The sequence below is a fragment of the Rhodamnia argentea genome, chromosome 6, assembly GCF_020921035.1.
Source record: "Rhodamnia argentea isolate NSW1041297 chromosome 6, ASM2092103v1, whole genome shotgun sequence".
Classification (NCBI taxonomy): domain Eukaryota; kingdom Viridiplantae; phylum Streptophyta; class Magnoliopsida; order Myrtales; family Myrtaceae; genus Rhodamnia; species Rhodamnia argentea.
The window spans coordinates 9,772,863-9,791,400 of record NC_063155.1 but is presented as its reverse complement, the minus strand read 5'-3'; the positions used below and the strand labels follow the sequence as shown (position 1 = coordinate 9,791,400).

General features: G+C 40.1%; 2 protein-coding genes and 1 long non-coding RNA gene across 4 annotated transcripts in view; 2 read left to right on the top strand and 1 right to left on the bottom strand.

Moving 5' to 3' along the window:
* Positions 1-2,846, top strand: part of LOC115741419 (DEAD-box ATP-dependent RNA helicase 20) — a 3,909-nt gene extending 1,063 nt beyond the window's left edge. The window contains exons 3-10 of one of the 2 annotated variants that reach the window (XM_030675297.2): positions 45-224; positions 311-487; positions 580-734; positions 898-990; positions 1,079-1,164; positions 1,242-1,468; positions 2,157-2,390; positions 2,481-2,846. In XM_030675297.2, coding sequence (XP_030531157.2) covers positions 45-224; positions 311-487; positions 580-734; positions 898-990; positions 1,079-1,164; positions 1,242-1,468; positions 2,157-2,390; positions 2,481-2,587 — 1,259 coding nt within the window. In that variant the 3' untranslated portion in view covers positions 2,588-2,846. Of the gene's footprint in view, positions 1-44; positions 225-310; positions 488-579; positions 735-897; positions 991-1,078; positions 1,165-1,241; positions 2,000-2,156; positions 2,391-2,480 lie in introns of those variants that run through there. The other variant, XR_007198614.1, reaches the window with a different exon arrangement.
* The window catches only part of LOC115741428, a 24,505-nt gene extending 10,364 nt beyond the window's left edge, over positions 1-14,141 (bottom strand). Inside the window, exons 1-2 of the long non-coding RNA XR_004015470.1 lie at positions 14,131-14,141; positions 10,412-10,418 (exon numbers count right to left, since the gene is read on the bottom strand). This is a non-coding gene — a long non-coding RNA (uncharacterized LOC115741428). The remainder of the gene's footprint in view (positions 1-10,411; positions 10,419-14,130) is intronic.
* On the top strand, positions 11,961-18,538 carry LOC115741415 (copper methylamine oxidase-like). Its single transcript, XM_030675291.2, has 12 exons — positions 11,961-12,538; positions 13,078-13,187; positions 13,330-13,635; positions 14,216-14,328; positions 14,414-14,744; positions 14,837-15,052; positions 15,159-15,395; positions 15,838-16,023; positions 16,832-16,972; positions 17,409-17,677; positions 17,893-17,974; positions 18,106-18,538. Exons 1-12 carry the CDS (start codon positions 12,316-12,318, stop codon positions 18,238-18,240), a joined length of 2,349 nt encoding a protein of 782 aa, XP_030531151.2. The 5' UTR covers positions 11,961-12,315; the 3' UTR covers positions 18,241-18,538.

The following is an 18,538-nucleotide window of genomic DNA, read 5'->3' as shown; positions in this document are numbered from 1 at the left end:
TTGAGGTTTAATGTTGCACAATTCGTCCTCATTTTTCATGATAGGATACTGCCTCGATGTGATTAAGAATTTGGGGTTTGTCGAGCCAACGTCCATCCAATCTCAAGGATGGCCTATGGCTTTAAAGGGTAGAGATTTAATCGGTATCGCTGAGACAGGTTCTGGCAAGACTCTGGCTTATCTGCTACCAGCTTTGGTGCATGTCGGTGCACAGCCACCCTTAGGTTAGGATCAGTAGCCTTTCTCCTGTTGGGTTACTTGGTTGCGTTGTTTTCTCTCTCACTGAATATTGCTGTTGCATTTACTTTAGGTAGAGGGGACGGTCCTGTTGTGCTGGTGCTTGCACCTACTAGAGAATTGGCAGTGCAGATTCAACAGGAAGCTTCGAAATTTGGTTCAATTGGATCAAAAGCAAAGATCAGTATCAGGAGTACATGCATTTATGGTGGCGCCCCTAAGGGACCACAAATTAATGATCTTAATAAGGGTACAGGACTTGTCCTCTGTAGTATTCATATTATTATTTGCTCCAGTTCTTATGTTGGGGAAGCTGGTGGTTTAATTGTCTGCGTGTTCTAGGTGTTGAGATTGTCATTGCTACACCTGGTCGTCTCTTAGACATGTTGGAAGCATATAAGACAAACCTACGGAGAGTGACTTATCTTGTGTTGGATGAAGCGGATAGAATGCTAGACATGGGATTTGAACCTCAGATAAGGAAGATTATAAATCAAGTGAGTCTTCTATACGAGTTCTTTTATCTGTCTTTCTGCCTCTTTAGGGGGGTGTGTTTGCTCGAATCTGAGAAGGTAGATTTAGGTTATGACATGCACATGCTTAGTTGTTCCTGTAAATTTTTGTCATTGCTTTGAGTGAGTAATTTTGGAACTTTTGCAGATTCGACCAGATAGACAGACACTATTGTGGAGTGCAACATGGCCGAGAGAGGTTGAAACTCTGGCGAGACAGTTCTTGAGCAATCCATATAAGGTTTGAGGTGTTATCTATTGTGGGGTAACATTTTGATAGAAATGGATGTTCGTTGATATTAGTACCTTTTGGATATTGTCTTTTTTAGGTTATCATTGGATCCCCTGATCTGAAAGCAAACCAATCTATAAGTCAAGTCGTTGAAGTAATAAAAGAGAGTGAAAAGTACACCAGGTTTGTCTTTGGTGGCTATTTCTGCTATATGACAGTTAGATTTCTGTCAATTACTTGAGTATCTATTGCTGCTGCAGGCTGATCAAACTACTGACAGCAGTGATGGATGGGAGTCGAGTTCTGATATTTGTAGAAACAAAAAAGGGATGTGATCAAGTCACAAAACAGCTGAGGATGGACGGATGGCCAGCTCTATCTATACACGGAGACAAAAATCAGTCTGAGAGGGAATGGGTCTTGGCTGAATTTAAGAGTGGCAGAAGTCCGATAATGACTGCCACTGATGTTGCTGCAAGGGGTCTTGGTAGGATCACTGTGTGTTAGGTTCATAGGTCTCTTCATATAGGCTTGAAAATTCCAAGGATAGGCGAGTTGGCCGGCTGCTTTCCAGTTTCCTTAGATTACAAGAGCCTGATGCTTTTCTCCATTGAAGTAAAAGTGGGATGGGAAGCAAGGTTCTGTCATCTGGCATTCACTAGTGTATTACGAACAGGATGTCCACTAAGTCATTGAGTGATGCTTATAGCTGATTTTCCAAGAATATAGGGATCATCATGGTTTATACTCCTAATATGCTGGTAAAGAGCATTTTGCTTTACCATATGTATGGGGGTATAGAGGCACAAAGTTTGGTCGTGCAAATTTGTCAACTGCTGGAGTTGCTTGAAATTGCATGGCTCCTGTCTTTTTCAAGTTCATTAATTTGAATAATAGTTTCCCCATTCGCAATTAGGTAGCTGGTTTTGTGGCAGCCCGGTTGACTCGCTCATGCTTATTATGGGGTTGGAAATGGATTGGTGATTGTGGAGATGCTCCTTATCCCTGCCAGGTTAAGGTGGGCACATTTAAGTGATGCATATATGTCATCATAAGTTTGATCTCTGAGTTTTAGGTGTGCAGGGATAAGGGGTGCTTGCCTTTTTTCTTCCATTTCCCCCTTTTGAAGCTATAAGATAGATTCATTTCTGACTATTTTGTACTTAATAATGCAGATGTCAAGGATATAAAGTGTGTGATAAACTATGATTTCCCAATGACACTTGAGGATTATGTGCATAGAATTGGCCGGACTGGTCGAGCTGGAGCGAAGGGCACTGCCATTACCTTCTTCACTGATTCTAATTCGAGGTTTGCTAGGGAACTTGTTAAAATCTTGCAAGATGCGGGGCAGGTTGTCCCTCCAGCTTTATCTGACTTGGCTCGTTCAGTCGGCTTTTATGGAGCTGGTAACCTCTCTGTCTCTGTCTCTCTCGCTCTCTGTCTCTCTCTCTGGTTTTTGTTAGGTTCTGACTGGTCGTTCCTTTTTGACGTCATAGGTTCAGGCAACAGTGTTCGCTCAAGAGGACATCGAGGGTTTGGAAACAGGGGCCGTACCTCTGGATCTAATACAATTCCTCTTGGTGGTGGAAGGAGGCTTTGGTAATCTAGGTGATGTCCTGGATGGTGTTTGTCAGCCACATATTAAAACCTTATATATCTCTGATAGCCAATATGCGTGATTTCTCGTCTCTCCAGCTACCCGACGGCCATGTTCGTTTGCATTAAGGTGTTAGAATTAGTGGTGCTCCAAATGTGTGGATCCTACTCTATTATTTTAGGTTATTATAGTTGCTGAATTTCTTTCATGTTTCTGTGTATCATACTTTCTGAATCATGACAATGTAGCAGCAGCAGTTCTTTCATGTGTTGATGTGGCTTATCACATGGTCCCTGACCAGAATCTCTCTTTTGGCCCAGATCACCTCGTGATCGACCTCAGACTAGTTGTGATTTCAATACCTTAGAAAATTTGAGGTGCATTACCCTTCTTCCCTTGTGGGAATGCAAGATGATGTTTTGGCTGCCGTTTAATTTTCTCAAATGCTTCTCAAATCAAACAATACGTAATGGGTCGGTTTTACGGTTCACGCGTGATAGGATCAAGGGTTGGATCGATATACAAAACATATGCCACAAGGGGCAAAGTGGTGGTTGATGTTTTCTAAGTGGATAACTAATCGAGGAATCTTCAAACACGACCAAGGGTTGGATTGATTTACCAAACATACGCCACAAGGGGCAAAGTGGTGGATGTTTTCTAGGTGTATAACTAATCGAGGAATCTTCAAACGCGACGTGATCGTAATGAAACGTGACGGTTGGAAGACTCCCAAGAATCGCCGGCGATGAGATGAATAAACCGGCTCTCGCAAGAAGTCCAATTCTTCCATAAGGGGTCCGGGACACACTTAGGTGAGCGGCGTAGTTGCGCAACAGTACCTCTCGCTGCAACAGGCCGGCCACTTCTGCCGAGTCCAACGGGCTTGGGTACAGGGTCCTTCCACTGCGGGCCGAGGCTATGGACTTTAATTTGACCACTTCCTGAACAGTTGGAACCCAGACATTAATAGAAGTCACCTCAAAATGGTTGGATATCCAAGGTAAGGAAAAGCTGATGATACAAGCGACAACTTATGACGGGACGCCAGCGAGAGCGACCACCATCTGCTTTTTTGCTAATGGTGCAAAGGCCAAAAAAGGGTCAATGAAAGGTGGTGGGTGTTACCAACCGCCCCACGGTTTCCACTTTTCGCCTTTGATTAATGACATCGAAACCACACTTTCTTAGAATCGCTCCTTGGCGCTTTTAGCCATTTCATTTCGAGACAAAAAATTGGTCTTCCAACTTTTTATTTTCTACGTCAATAGGCATACGATCTCACTGATAAATGGATTAAAAGGGTAAGAACACTAGTATCACACGTGGGAGATTCGTTGATTCAAAATTCGATGAAAATTGCCGAGTAAACATCGATTCTTGACACACGGTGCATTCGAGTATAAACTTCTAAAACTCTATTTATTTCGTAAAAAATAAATGATTTGAAAAAAAAATCTTAAAAATGATCGCTCGCATGTCCGAAACAATTAGTCGATGAAAAATAATTTCATTATGGAAAACAATTCCCATCTAAACATTTTTATGGACGATGAAAATGTTTTTTCGTTCATTCGTCATTATAAGTGATACAAACAATTATTTTTAGGAAAAATATATTTCAAATTATTCATTTTTGGCAAAATAAACGGAGCCTAAAACTAAGTTATACTTTTTGGTCTCCACACTTTTAGGAACAACCAATATTTGTTGATATGTCCAGGTTTTACCTTTCAATAAATATTATAATTACTTTCATTACGATTCTGTCTAAAATTTTATTAAGATATCTCATCAAACGCAATTATTAATTGATCATTCCTATGTTTAACTTCAAAGACATGTATAACAGCATAAATCATTTTAGTCATATTTGAAATGGAAATGTGAGAAAACCGTACTTAAAATCTCTTCTGTCAATTGTATGAAGTCTCCTACTGTTGTCAAAAGTTCAGGGATCAAAAGTGCTGTTCGTTTAAACGGGTTTGTAAGTGTATGTTCCGCGTATCAATTGTTGCAGCTGATCGGCAATTCCCGGCATATTTTGAATATAAGTTAGACATGAAAACTTCAATTGTCGCTGGAGAAATAGTACAAAAACTAGAATGATAACTGAACAAAGTATAAAAGCCGTCATCCCTCCGAAGCTACGAATCGAGCGGATATCGGGAATTCGACAAGAGTCCTAACTCTCAAATTGAGGGGATTAACATGAAATACTGGAAATTTCTTTTGAAGGCGGTAGGGACAAGTCTTTATGTGCTGGTTGTTGGGGTATGGTGCTTACTCCCCTACAACAGGAAAGCGCGTGAATCCCACTTCACGCTAAGCGAGTTGGGGTTTGGGAGAGCCGCTCTAGTGGGTGTTTCAAGGGGGCAGCACCCCCTAGACACCAGAGAGCCTTTATGATTTAAGCCTCGTAATTTTACATTAGTAGTTTGGGTTTGAGCTCATGAATAACTACTGCTATATATATTCTTTTCCACTTGTAACTGAATAATGTAATGAGAGGTGCGTGATACTAATTATAATGGAATACTCTGCTGAACGTAACCCTAGTTTAAGGGTGAACCAGGATAAAATCTCATGTCTCAATTTTCTCTTTCTTGCTTATTTTTCTTCGCTGCGATTGTGTGCTGATCCTAACATTTGGTATCAGAGCCTAGGTTTGAGGTTGGGATTTTCTTGTTGAAGTGAGATCCAAAAAATTGAATCTTGAGAAGATATCGGCTGGTCAATCGCGAATTAAAGTGCAAAAGTTCGGAGGAAAGTGTTTCGAGTTATGGAAATTGAAGATGAATGGTTTGCTCGTGGACGGAGATCTATGATATGTGATCGAATAATATAAACCTGAGGTGATTACCAAGGAGAAGGCGAAGGAGGAGGAGATTGCGTTTGCATCAAATCGATTGAAGACATGGATTAGCAACGATCAAAAGGCGCGGAGGCCTAATCTGGCTATGTTTCACTGATAACGTTTTAGTAAACGTAACCTCTGAGAAGACGGTGAAGGATCTCTGGACCAAGCTTGGTAGCCTTTACCAGAGCAAGTCGCTCGTGAACGGGTTATTTTGCGGAAGCGACCGTACAATCTTGGGATAAGTGAATGTGATTTTTTTTTTTCGCACACTTAAACGAGTTTAATACTATCTGTGGGGAGCTTGCGTCTATTGATGTTAATATGGATGAGGAAGATAAAGCATGTATTTTGCCGTGTTCACTGCCGACCTCATGGGAACATATAATTGTTTTGATCGATATTGGTGTTAGTGCGCTGTCCTTTAAGAACATTGTATCCGTTTTATTGTCCGAGGAGATGAGGAAAGCGGATTCCGATAATGCAACGAATTAGGCTCTTTTCGTAAGAGGAAGAAGTAGCGAACGATCTAAATCCAGATTTTGTGTCAAGAATAAGTCTAGAAAAAGATCTAAAAGCCGAGATTGATCCGAAATAAAGTGTTGGAAGTGTGGAAAAGCTGGACACTTAAAGAAGGATTGCAGAAGCAAAAGTATGAGTCCAGAGAAGCGAGATGAGACATCATCTTCTAGTACAAAGAAGGATGATGACAATGATACGGGAGACATGTATCTAGTTTGCAACTCATCTCAATGCGATGCATGGATAATTGATACTGGAGCATCTTTCCACATGACGCCTTACAAAGATTGGTTTTGCTATTATGAGTCACATCGGGGAAGTACAATATGGATGGACGATGATATGGTGCTTGATATTATCGGTCGCAGAAAGGTGAAGCTAAAGATGAAAGATGAGATAGTCAAGAATCTTCCATATGTGATGCATATTCCTAGTCTTACTAAGAATCTTATTTACGTGGGAACTATGGCAGACGTTGGCATTATTTTCACCAGCAACAAGTATTCATACAAGCTAACTCGTGAATTTATGGTGATTGCCAGAGGGGAACAAAAAGGAAAACTGTGAAAATTACTGGGAAGTTTAGTGATTAGTGGTGAGAGCTATCTCACGGAGCAGGTGGAAGAAGATCCCGCGATGCTGTGGCATCGAAGATTGGGTCATATCGGTAAGAAAGGATCGGTGACCCTTACTTCAAAGAAGATTGTGGATGGAATCTCAAGCTATTCTATGGGTTTCGGATTTGTGAACATTGCCTACATGGGAAATAGAATCGGTGTCTTTTAAATTCGTAGGAGGGAGAGCGAAAGGGATTTTGGATTTAATCCACAGTGACGTCTTCGGTCCTATACCTATAGCATCATTTGAAAAATCAAGGTATTATGTTTCTTTTACTGATGACTTTTCCGGACATGTGTGGATATATTTCTTAGAGAGAAAAGATGACGTGTTTGAAAAATTTTGTGAATTAAAAGCTTTGGTGGAAAATCAGTTTGATAGAAAGATTGAAGTTTTGCGGACTAACAATGGAGGAGTGGTGCAGGTTTTTTTTTTTTTTTGGTCCAAAGAGTGGTGCGGGTTTAACGGTTGAATTTTGGGTGAAAGCAATGGTTGCTGCGTGTTATTTGAAGAATAGTTCTCCCATATCGGTTTTGAGGGATCAGACATCGTTTGAGGCACTATTCAAGAAGAAGGAGTGGTGTAGGTTTAGCGGTTGAATTTTGGATGAAAGCAGTGGCTACTGCGTGTTATCTGAAGAATAGTTCTCCCACATCGGTTTTGAAGGATCAGACATCGTTTGAGGCACTATTCTAGAAGAAGCCAAACATTTCCTATGTGAGAGTGTTTGGCTATAAAGTACATGTGCACATGCCAAAGGAAAAGAGGAATAAGCTTGAGAGCAAATCGGAGAAGTACATCTTCATTGGGTACAATGATGGTATTAAAGGATATAAGTTGTGGAATTCCGATACTAAACGTATTATCTACAACGGGGATGTGGTGTTCAGAGAATCAACGATAAATCATATTGTTTCACAAGCTCCCGAAGAACCTCATACGGTTGAGTTAGATGTTGGTTTACGGGGAGAAGCAGAGGCTACATAACCTAAAATAGAAAATTCAGATTCCGAAGGCGATGAGCCCGATATGGAAGATGATATTGTAGATTCCGATATCGAGTTTGAAGTTGAAGCACCACCTAAACCGGCCTTAAAGAGGTTCACACGACGTAAAAGACCACCCGAGAGTTATACATTATTTACCAAGAATGAAAATTGTGTTCTGACTATTCCAGGTGGTGATCCAAATACTGTTAAGGAAGCAAGGAGCGCAAAAGAATCCAAATAGTGGGAAAAAGCTATGAAAGATGAGATGAACTCATAAGATAAAAACGGAACATGGATGGACTCATCAGATAAAAACATAACATGGAATTTAGTAAAACTACTCGCAGATCGGAAGGCAATTGATTATAAGTGGGTATTCAAGAAGAAGATGTGTGCAGATGGAGATGGAGATATAGAACAATACAAAGCTCGTTTGGTTGCGAAATGGGTACTCGCAGATAGAGGGAGTCGATCATGGTGAGATTTTTTCTCATATTGCTAAATTAAATTCTATAAGACTTGTTTTATCTATAGCAACCGCATAAAATCCGGAGGTAAAGTAGCTCGATCTAAAAACAATTTTCCTACATGGTAACTTGAAGGAGTATATTTACATGAAGCAACTAGATGAGTTTGTGGTCAAAGGAAAAGAAAATTTTGTTTGCAAGCTGAACAAGTCTTTGTATGGCTTGAAACAATCTCCAAGAATGTGGTACCGGAAGCGAAACTCCTATGCCTTGAAGCTTGACTTTGTTCCTTGTGATGCTGATTATGTCTATGTAAAGAGCTTAGATGATGATTTTGTTATTTTAACCTTATATGTTGATGACATGCTACTAGTTGGGAATAATATGAGAATGATTAGCACTGTGAATAGATTGTTGGCAAAACAGTTTGAGATGAAAGGTCTAGGCCCAGCAAATTTCATCTTGGGAATATAGATAAAAAGGGAGTGTGAGAATGGGAAGTTGTGGCTCAATCGGAAGAAATATGTTGAAATTGTGTTGAAGGAGTACATGGCTCTTACTCATGCTGCTAAGAAAGTAATATGGATGAGCAGATTGTGTAAAGAGCTTGGTTTTACAAAAAGAGGAGTGAATAATGAGTGTAATAGCCAGAGTGCTAAAATTCTGCTTTTCATGCAAGAACAAAGCATATTGACATACAATATCACTTCATCCGAGAGAAAGTAGAATAGAAAGTTGTAGTGCTAGAGAAAGTTGACACACATGTGGATAGTGTAGATTTTTTTACTAAAGCAATGATCGTAGATAAGTATGAATGACGTGCAACAGAGTTGAGTCTAAAGAAGTATGAGAAGTATTCACCAAGTGGGTAAATGTTGGGGCATGGTTCATATTTTCTTGCTGCAGGAAAGCACGTAGGTTTTGCTACACGTTGAGCTGTCGAAACAGGGGTCTTAAGGGGCAGCATCCCTTGGATACCAAAGAGCATTTATGATTTAAGCCCGTAATTTTTTATTAGTAGTTTGTGCTTGGGCTCATGATTAATTACTGATATATATATATACACTCTTTTTTGCTTGTAACCGAGTGATGTAACGAGAGGTGTGGGGTGCTAATTATAGTGGAATTCTCTGCTAAATGTAGCCCTAGTTTAAGGGTGAATCAAGATAAAATCTCGTGTTTTAATTTTCTCTTTTTCGCTCGTTTTACTTCGCTACGATTGTATGCCGATCCTAACATTGGTATAGTGGTATGTATCACTGGAGGACCCATCATTAATGCTATGATCAGTGTGTCAAACATTGTCATTAGTGATTCACTTGTTTCGCGAAAAATCAGTATTTTGAAGAATATTTTTCTAAAAATGATCACATGAACTGCTTGAAATAATTAATCATTGCAATATATTTTCATTACAGACAACGATTTATGTCTTTGTTTTTTTTTCGAAAACAACAATTTATGTCTAAATATTTGTGTAAATGAAGAAAATATTTTTTATACATTTATCTTTGTAAGCGATATAAACGATTATTTTTTGAAAAATATTTTTTATATCATTTATATTTTGCGAAATAGATAGAGGGTGTGGATTCAAATCCAAATCCATCACACCCCAAAAAGAATAACGCGGTCACCTCCATCCCACTAATACGTCTCGATCCATGAAGCACGATTGCGATTGGCCAAACATGAGCAGCCCCATAAAATCACTGGGGTCCCCACTCCATTTTATTACCTTTTCTTAAGGCAATTTGGGTTTATTTTATTTCCCTCCCTTCTAATACAGGGACATAGTGTTTGGCACGACTCCAATTTTTTTCCCCTTTCAAATGAGCTTATCGGAATTGAAAAACTATCGCTCGCCTTACCGACTCGGATTGAGCTCCAAAGCAGCTCTATCGTGCTTCTCTACGAGTGCATTGTGTTTGACGGGACATCTCGGGTCATTTTCTCATCCTCATTGACGTGCCAAACTTCATCAGTTCGCGAATTTTTCCCACAAAGAAATGATCGATCGTGATATGGTTTCGGCACAAATATGTCCAAGTCTTCCTATGTCACATTCGCGTTAAGCATTCAAAAGTTTCGTACATAAGCAAGTAGAAAAGTACGGATCGATATGCAAAACGAGGCAATAACTTTAAATTTCATATGAGAAGAGCAAAGAAATATTTAGAATAATTTTGGTGGTGGTGGGTGGGGCAGATGATGACTCAGCTTTTGTCATTTTTTGATATGGAAAGTTGATTAAAATAGTGTTTGGAGTGGGTGTCTATTTGGACCCCTCTCGTGAAAAATTGACACTGATAGGGAAGTGAAAAAGCCAAAAAAAAAAAAAAAAGTGATTAGAAAATGCAATTATAATGTTGTGGACTATAATGCTCCTAGTCATATATCTTCTTTTTAACATCTGATGTCTTGGCATTCTTCCTTTTAAGTAGTTGGTAGTGTCTCCTCCACTTTGCAAAAAGCCTGGCTGTTCATGACCCTAATTTTCTGTAAAGAAAATGACATAAATAGTCTCGAAACTTTAGCTCAATATATAATATGATTTATAAAGTTTAGCCCAGTGTACAATGTCATCTCCGAACTTTAAATTTGTTCAATTTAGTCATTGAGCTTTTGGTACATGTTCAATTTATTCTCTAGATTGTATGAAAACGTTCAAGATTGTATTTCTTCCATTTATTCATGTCCATAAACCGACATTACACATTCGAATAAAATTCAAAGCCATATTGAATAAATTTGAAATTCATGGATCATATTATACGTTGACTTAAACTTTACGGATCATTTGCATCCATTTTCTTTGTGGATGACCGTAGAATCATGACATCCTTACTTTTCTAAAGTAGGTAGTGACTTTTCTTTTTGGGTTAAAGATGCTGTGCCCCTACTTTTGAAGCCAAGCATTGACAACACATTTGACAAAAGCAAAGTCCAACCAAAGACATTTGGTCAACACATAATAGATACGCAAGACGTCATTCGGTAAATCACGTTTCAACGAGATCGATTGGACGTGGATGGCATTAATTCAAAGTGTGAATTTTGGCACAGTGCAAGCAAATCCCCACGAAATTTGTTAGCTAGCTCTTTGCAAATTGGACATTAAAGTAATTTGATATGCGAAGGTGATTTTCTCAAAGCAATTCGAGTTTTCTTGAAAGGGACAGGGAATGGGATCCATAGCATGATTTTTTTCACATTAAACCACATGCTTTTCAATTGTTTTAACTTTTTACGCCTAGGTCATGAGTAGAATCCGTTTTTAAGAAAAAAGAAACTATTAACATAGTTGCAAACTAATTAGTGGACAAATGATTAAAATCATACAATAATACCCGAGCTTAGGGAACTAGAGCTCAAGTTTTATTTATATGTTGACCGCAAATCTAGTCGATATTGGTTCGCGGTTTGAGCTTGAGCTTTAACAGTGTGCCGACTCGACTCGACTCGATCCGATGATATCGGCACAAAATGAAGGGCAGCTAGGAGGATATTGAAAATCCTTAAAAGTCCTTGTACAAAGATAAGGACACCTAGATGGCCTTGTCATGCTAAATATCATAGAAATTTTTCGAAAGTTTCCAATTTTTGGCTCATCGGTGCATGTCCATTGCAACAAAAGAAGATGCCCCTATCATGATACCCACCCCAACCTACACTTACTTATCTTATTGGGTCCCTTTGATAAGACCCTTCATGTATATAAAGAGAACCCCAAAAAAAAAAAAAAAAAACACTGAATCTCTCTGTCTTTTCCCCAACCTCAGCCTTATCCCTACCCAAAAACAACAAAAAATTCAGTGAAGTTTAGGCAAAGAAGCTTTCAAGTGGGAAGTATGCACGTGGTGTTCTTGCTCTTTCATGTATATAAGTCTAGTCCATTTCTCTCTCCTTCTCCACCTTCACAGAGAGAGAGAGAGAGAGAGAGAGAGAAGACAGCCGTGGCTCTTTTCATGCGTTGTATGATCTGTATTTTCACATTTTTGTTGGTGTCCCTGATTCATGGGTACTAGGCGCATATTGGGTCACGGGAATCTCTTGTTTCTTTGAATAAAGCTCTCTCCTTTCCCCCTTTGCCTCGTGCTCTTCCGTTTCGTTTTCCCTCGAGTTCTTGAAGTTTCCGAGAGAAAGATTCGAGCTTTGGGTGGTGGGTGAGCGAGCCAGCGGGCGAGCGAGAGAGGTGGCGGAGAGTTTTTGCTGTATGTCAGTATATTGTGTCGAGACTCTGTGCAGCGGTGGATTTGGAGCGATTACGAACCCGTTACAATGGCCTCAACTCCGCAAAAAGCGACGCCCTTCTCTTGTTGCCTCCAAGGCGCCACGGCCCTCGCCGTACCGAGGGAGGCTGCTCCTCCTCCTCCTCCGGCCGCCTCCGATTGGGGCGCGCCGTCGAGCGCCGATCTCCGCGACGATCAGCGCCCGAAGAAGGCTGCGGTGATCCGACCAGTTGATTCGCTTCCCGAGTCTTCCACAGCTGCTTCGACGAAAGGTTCTTGTACATGTCTCTGTCTCCTTTTCTTTTTGTTTGTTCATTCTATTTGTTTGTGTTGGCTTGTGCTTCTTTGGCCTGTTTTCAGTGTGATCTTGATACATACTCGGGTGTTTGTGATCGTTTTTCTTGATGGGTGAAGATGCGTTTTGGTGGGTGCTGCATGATTGGTTTGTCTGATTAGATATCAAGTATTTCGGTGGCTTTTCTAATGACTGTGTACGTTGTAAGTGCTGGGAGGTCAGAGTTGAAAAAATGGTCGGTCACATTTCTTTAATGCTTGGATGGGTGCATGGCCCTTTGGTCTTTTCTTGGAATTGCATCGTGTGCTCTTTGGATTTTTTTCGCATATTCTCGGTTGAACACTTTCCTAGTCAACAAAGTGAATACTGGGAAGGAAGAAGGAGCTACCTGTGTCTACATTTAATCTGATAGAGGTTGGATCAACCCTTTTTTCTCTTGTCGGTCATTCCTTAAGGTCTCCACACTGCGATTGTTTTGCCTGGTTGATATCTGTTGACGTTTGTTCCTTTCTGCAGGTGTTACAGTCATGACTAGGGCTCAAACTAGTCACCCTTTGGACCCTTTGTCTGCCGCTGAAATTTCTGTGGCAGTGGCGACAGTTAGAGCTGCAGGATCCACTCCTGAGGTCTTACTTTTAATCTGGTTCTTTTCTTTTCGCAAAGTCATCTACGTACATCATATTCTCAAATCAAACTGGTGTCATTTTTAGGAGCTCTAGCTAGTCTTGTTGCTTGATTGAGCTGCTCATCTCTATTCTTGACTTTTAGATCCGGGACGGCATACGGTTTGTGGAAGTGGTCTTGTTGGAACCTGATAAACATGTTGTTGCTTTGGCGGATGCCTACTTTTTCCCCCCATTCCAACCTTCCTTACTCCCGAGAACCAAGGGTGGACCTGTAATTCCCACCAAGCTCCCTCCGAGGCGAGCTCGGCTTGTCGTTTACAATAAGAAGTCAAATGAAACGAGCGTATGGATCGTGGAGCTATCAGAAGTGCATGCAGCAACTAGAGGTGGACATCACCGAGGAAAAGTGATCTCATCAAAGATTATTCCTGATGTTCAGCCTCCAATGGTGAGTAGTCTTCATTTGATTTTCGTTCATGTTCACATGGACAGCTTTCAAGCTCTAGTGATAATTCCATGAAAGGAAGTTTGAGACTTTTGCTTATTGACTCCTGGATATGCAGCCGCTTATACTATCATGCAAGTTATTTCTAAGTTGCTCCTTTGAAAATGGGAATTATCTTTCTAATGCTGAGCTATTTTGTACTCTTCTCCTCGATATATCTGGAGTTAGGAAATATCTGGACAAGTTTCTCCGACAGTTATTCAAGATGTATAATTGTAACTAAGCTTCTTTTGGAGGAGGGGGCTGGGTTTGTATGTCATTAATAAAGTTGTTTTATGGCATTTAAGACTAAGTCTATCCATGGCACAAATCAGTCAGGTTCTGAATTCTGAATCTTGGGAAAATCTTCCTTTGGCTTCTTGATGCTTGAATATGCAGCTTCCAGAGAGTAGTTGATGTTCAACCAACCAATATAGATATCTGATTTGACCTCTGGACTCCTTATTCTCACTGTTTTACTTTATTTAGCATCTTACACTCTTGCAATAGCATCACCATGGAAATGATCTTGTCTTAAAATTAGGATGCAAGTGAGTATGCTGAATGTGAAGCTGCCGTGAAGGATTTTCCACTATTTAGAGAGGCTATGAAGAAAAGGGGTATCGAGGACATGGATCTCGTTATGGTTGATGCATGGTCTGTTGACTTGACCTGTGTCTTTTTGCATGCTGCATTTGTTTTTCTTTTTTATTTATCCTAGCTATTGCATTTATCTCTTTAGGTGTCTTGGTTATCATAGTGATGCTGATGCTCCAAGTCGAAGACTCGCCAAGCCTCTTATTTTCTGTAGAACTGAGAGTGACTGCCCTATGGAAAATGGTTATGCACGTCCAGTCGAAGGCATTCACATACTAGTTGATATGCAGAACATGGTGGTGATTGAGTTTGAGGATCGTAAACTTGTTCCCCTACCTCCAGCCGATCCATTAAGGAACTATACTGCTGGGGAAACCAGAGGTGGTGTTGACCGGAGTGATGTGAAGCCCTTACAAATAGTTCAGCCCGAAGGTCCTAGTTTTCGTGTTAATGGGCATTATGTAGCGTGGCAGAAGGTGAATCATAGTTCACTATTTCACACTTTGGTCATGTAGTTGTATACGGTGAATTTCCATTGAATCTCATCTCTGTATCGGTTGTTTTGCAGTGGAATTTCCGCATTGGCTTCACACCAAGGGAGGGCCTTGTCATACATTCTGTTGCTTATGTAGACGGTAATCGTGGTAGAAGACCTGTAGCTCATAGGCTGAGCTTCGTGGAGATGGTTGTGCCTTATGGAGATCCAAATGACCCACATTACAGGAAAAATGCTTTCGATGCAGGTGAAGATGGCCTTGGGAAGAATGCACATTCTCTTAAGAAGGTCTGGAACTAATTCAGTAGTGTAATGAATTATGAGTCCATTCATGTTGGCTTCGTTATCTCTTTAGTTGACTTTACATTTTTCCTGGAACATAATCATCCTGCAGGGATGTGATTGTTTAGGCTACATTAAGTACTTTGATGCTCATTTCACCAATTACACTGGAGGGGTTGAAACTATTGAAAATTGTGTATGTCTACATGAAGAGGATCACGGGATCCTATGGAAGCATCAAGATTGGAGAACAGGATTGGCTGAAGTTAGGAGGTCTAGAAGGTTAAGTGTATCTTTCATATGTACTGTGGCGAATTATGAGTATGGATTCTTCTGGCACTTTTATCAAGTAAGTCCAAAACTGAAATAACTTTACCCTATACCATGTATGCGGCGTATTTAAATGGCATGATTGTTTATCTGACTGCATGCATCTCCTCTTTTTTTTTTTTTTTTTTTTTCAGATGTTAAAAAAACTAAGTATCCATTGTAAGAGATATTCCAAATTGCCTGTCTACATTTTCCGTGATGCAATATTTGATTTCTCATTCGCGTTATGGGTGTCTGGGATCTTTGAGATGCATTATCCTTGGGATAAAAAATATCTCTTGTCCAGTCCTGTCTGTTATGTCTGAATTTACGTCTTTGATATATAATAGAAAGATAGTTGAATTCTTCTAAGATCCATTGCTGGACTGTGCAATCCAAGCCAGGATTCTTGTAACTAACATTGGTGAAATGTCGATGTTGTCGGAAGTTAGGATGACATGTAAGTTGAATACTGTGTACAGGATGGAAAAATTGAAGCTGAAGTTAAACTTACAGGAATCCTCAGCTTAGGAGCTTTGCTACCTGGGGAGTCCCGAAAATATGGTACAATGATTGCGCCTGGTCTGTATGCACCGGTTCATCAGCATTTCTTTGTTTCACGTATGGATATGGCTGTTGACTGCAAACCCGGAGAAGCATTCAATCAGGTAAATTGCTTTGGTTTTGCTGAATTTTTTCATGTTCACTAAATGGAGCATAATAACTTGAAATGATCTATGTCACTTGTCACCAACCTTGCATAGTGGGAAATGGCTTCTTGATGTTGTAGTACCCGACTACTTGTTTTTATATTTCTTTTCCATTATAATAGGTTATGAGAAAAATGAGTATTAAAGCTGGAGGCTCGTTTTTCATATATTTGATGAACTGTAACGGATAGACACCTGTGTTTGCAGTATGGTTGTTAACGCAGGCATCAATACTGTTGTAAATAGCCTTGTCCTGTGACCATATTCTGTTATATTTGGCTATTAGGAACAATATATTTCCTGACGCTTGGTTTTTTCAGATTGCAAAGAGTGTCAATAAAGGTGGTCTAAAACCCCTAAGACAAGGTATTGGTAAAAGCTTGAGATTTCTCCTGATTCAAGGTACACTAATCGTTTGAGGTTGCAATAGAAAGAAGCCATTTGCTGGTTCCCCAAACGATTGGTTGTGGACCTTGGACTGCCTTCAACCCTGTTCAGATTGAGCACATTTTATGACTATATATTTTAAGTCGTGTGACGGGAGAAGTCCTATCATCCTGTTGGAGTCACGATATTTCTTGACTGTCTTTCAATGTGTTAAGATGATAGAGGGAATAATGTCAATATTTCGTAGTTGGATTCAACATTTTATTTTTTCTTGTTTGTTTACCAATTGATGAAAAGAAAATCTTGTAAGTGGGGATACACGCCTTTGCATTGTTTGATTTTAGTTCCAGTTTCTCAATGTCCTACCTGTTCTTTGCAGGTTGTTGAGGTTGACGTTAAGGTTGAGAAACCCGGAGAGAAAAATGTTCATAACAATGCATTCTATGCTGAAGAGACACTACTTAGGTCCGAGTTGCAGGCAATGCGTGATTGCAATCCTTTGACCGCACGCCATTGGATTGTAAGGCAATTCTTTCATTTCTTGGAATTGCTTGGACATTAAATGTCTATGGCTCGAGGGATTTTTCTATTTGCAAACTGTTGCTATATACTTGTTAAACCTGTTTGATAAATTAATGCTTTAATGTGTCAAAGGTTAATCTGGGTATGATTTTTAGCTTTGCCATGGCATTGTCTTGCATCCGCATGCTAATATTCAAGAATCTTCTGCTGTTGCCTTTGTGTTCTTATAAATGACGAAGTCTGAAGAGCTTGTCTTATATATCTTTGATCTGCCCACTCCCTCTTTCTTGAAATTCGTTTTTCGTGGATACCCTTCTTGGGCTGGAGTTGCAAACACCATGAACTATTTCATTGACGACATGATTCATTAATGCAAACAATTTTTTTACACCATTCTTGAAGTCTAAAGGCACGTATGCTATTCCTTAATTCAGGTGAGGAATACTAGGACTGTAAATAGAACTGGACAGCTAACAGGCTACAAGTTAGTACCTGGTTCAAACTGTCTGCCACTAGCGGGTTCTGAGGCTAAGTTTTTGAGACGAGCTGCTTTCTTGAAGCATAACCTTTGGGTTACACCTTATGCACAACATGAGATGTTTCCAGGGGGAGAGTTCCCTAATCAGAATCCACGTGTTGGTGAAGGACTGTCTACATGGGTTAAGCAGAATCGACCTCTGGAAGAGACTGATGTGGTTCTTTGGTAGGTCTCCTCTCTCTCTCTCTCTCTCTCCACTTGTGTCCATTCATGGATTTCTATCTCATAGATTTTGAAGGGTACTCGGTATTGAGTATGTACGCTTATTGCCATCCCTGAACGTGGGATGTGATTAGGGCTGAGAGTTTTTACTGCTCATCCTTGTTGACCACGATGTGATGCTATCAATGTTTATATGCCACTGATTGGGTCATTTATAGGTATGTATTTGGAATCACCCATGTTCCCCGTTTGGAAGACTGGCCCGTTATGCCGGTGGAGCGCATTGGTTTTATGCTTATGGTACATTCTTGCTCAATCTTTCTCTTTTGTATAAAACACGTCTTCATTCTCTTAAGCTGGGTTACTTTTGTATCCATCTACTCGAGTTTCTGATCGTTTTTTTTTTTTTTGGTTGATGTTCATGCTTGAAGCCACATGGATTCTTCAATTGCTCGCCTGCAGTTGATGTCCCTCCCAGTACCTGTGATATGGAAGCCAAGGACAATGAGGTCAAGGACAATGGCGTAAATAAACAAGTCCCCGGTGGAATTCCGGCAAAGCTTTGAAGAAAATTCAGCACAGTGGTCTTCTCTGTTCGGATGCTTTAGGCGAATGCTGTGCTTTCTGTTTTTGTCACTCTTGACCCAGCATATTCCTGGTTCTGACAAAGCAGATGAAAGCATTGCACATAACTTGAATCTTGTAGTTTTGTTTTTCAATGACATGAGACAAGACCATATGAATCATTAATAATGTCCAACGTCCTAAATGACACTTTCATGTGTTAGGATGTTTCTTCCCTTTCAGGCATCGTTTGGTTGATTGGTTCTGATGAATGAACAATATTGGGACTCTGCAGTTTTG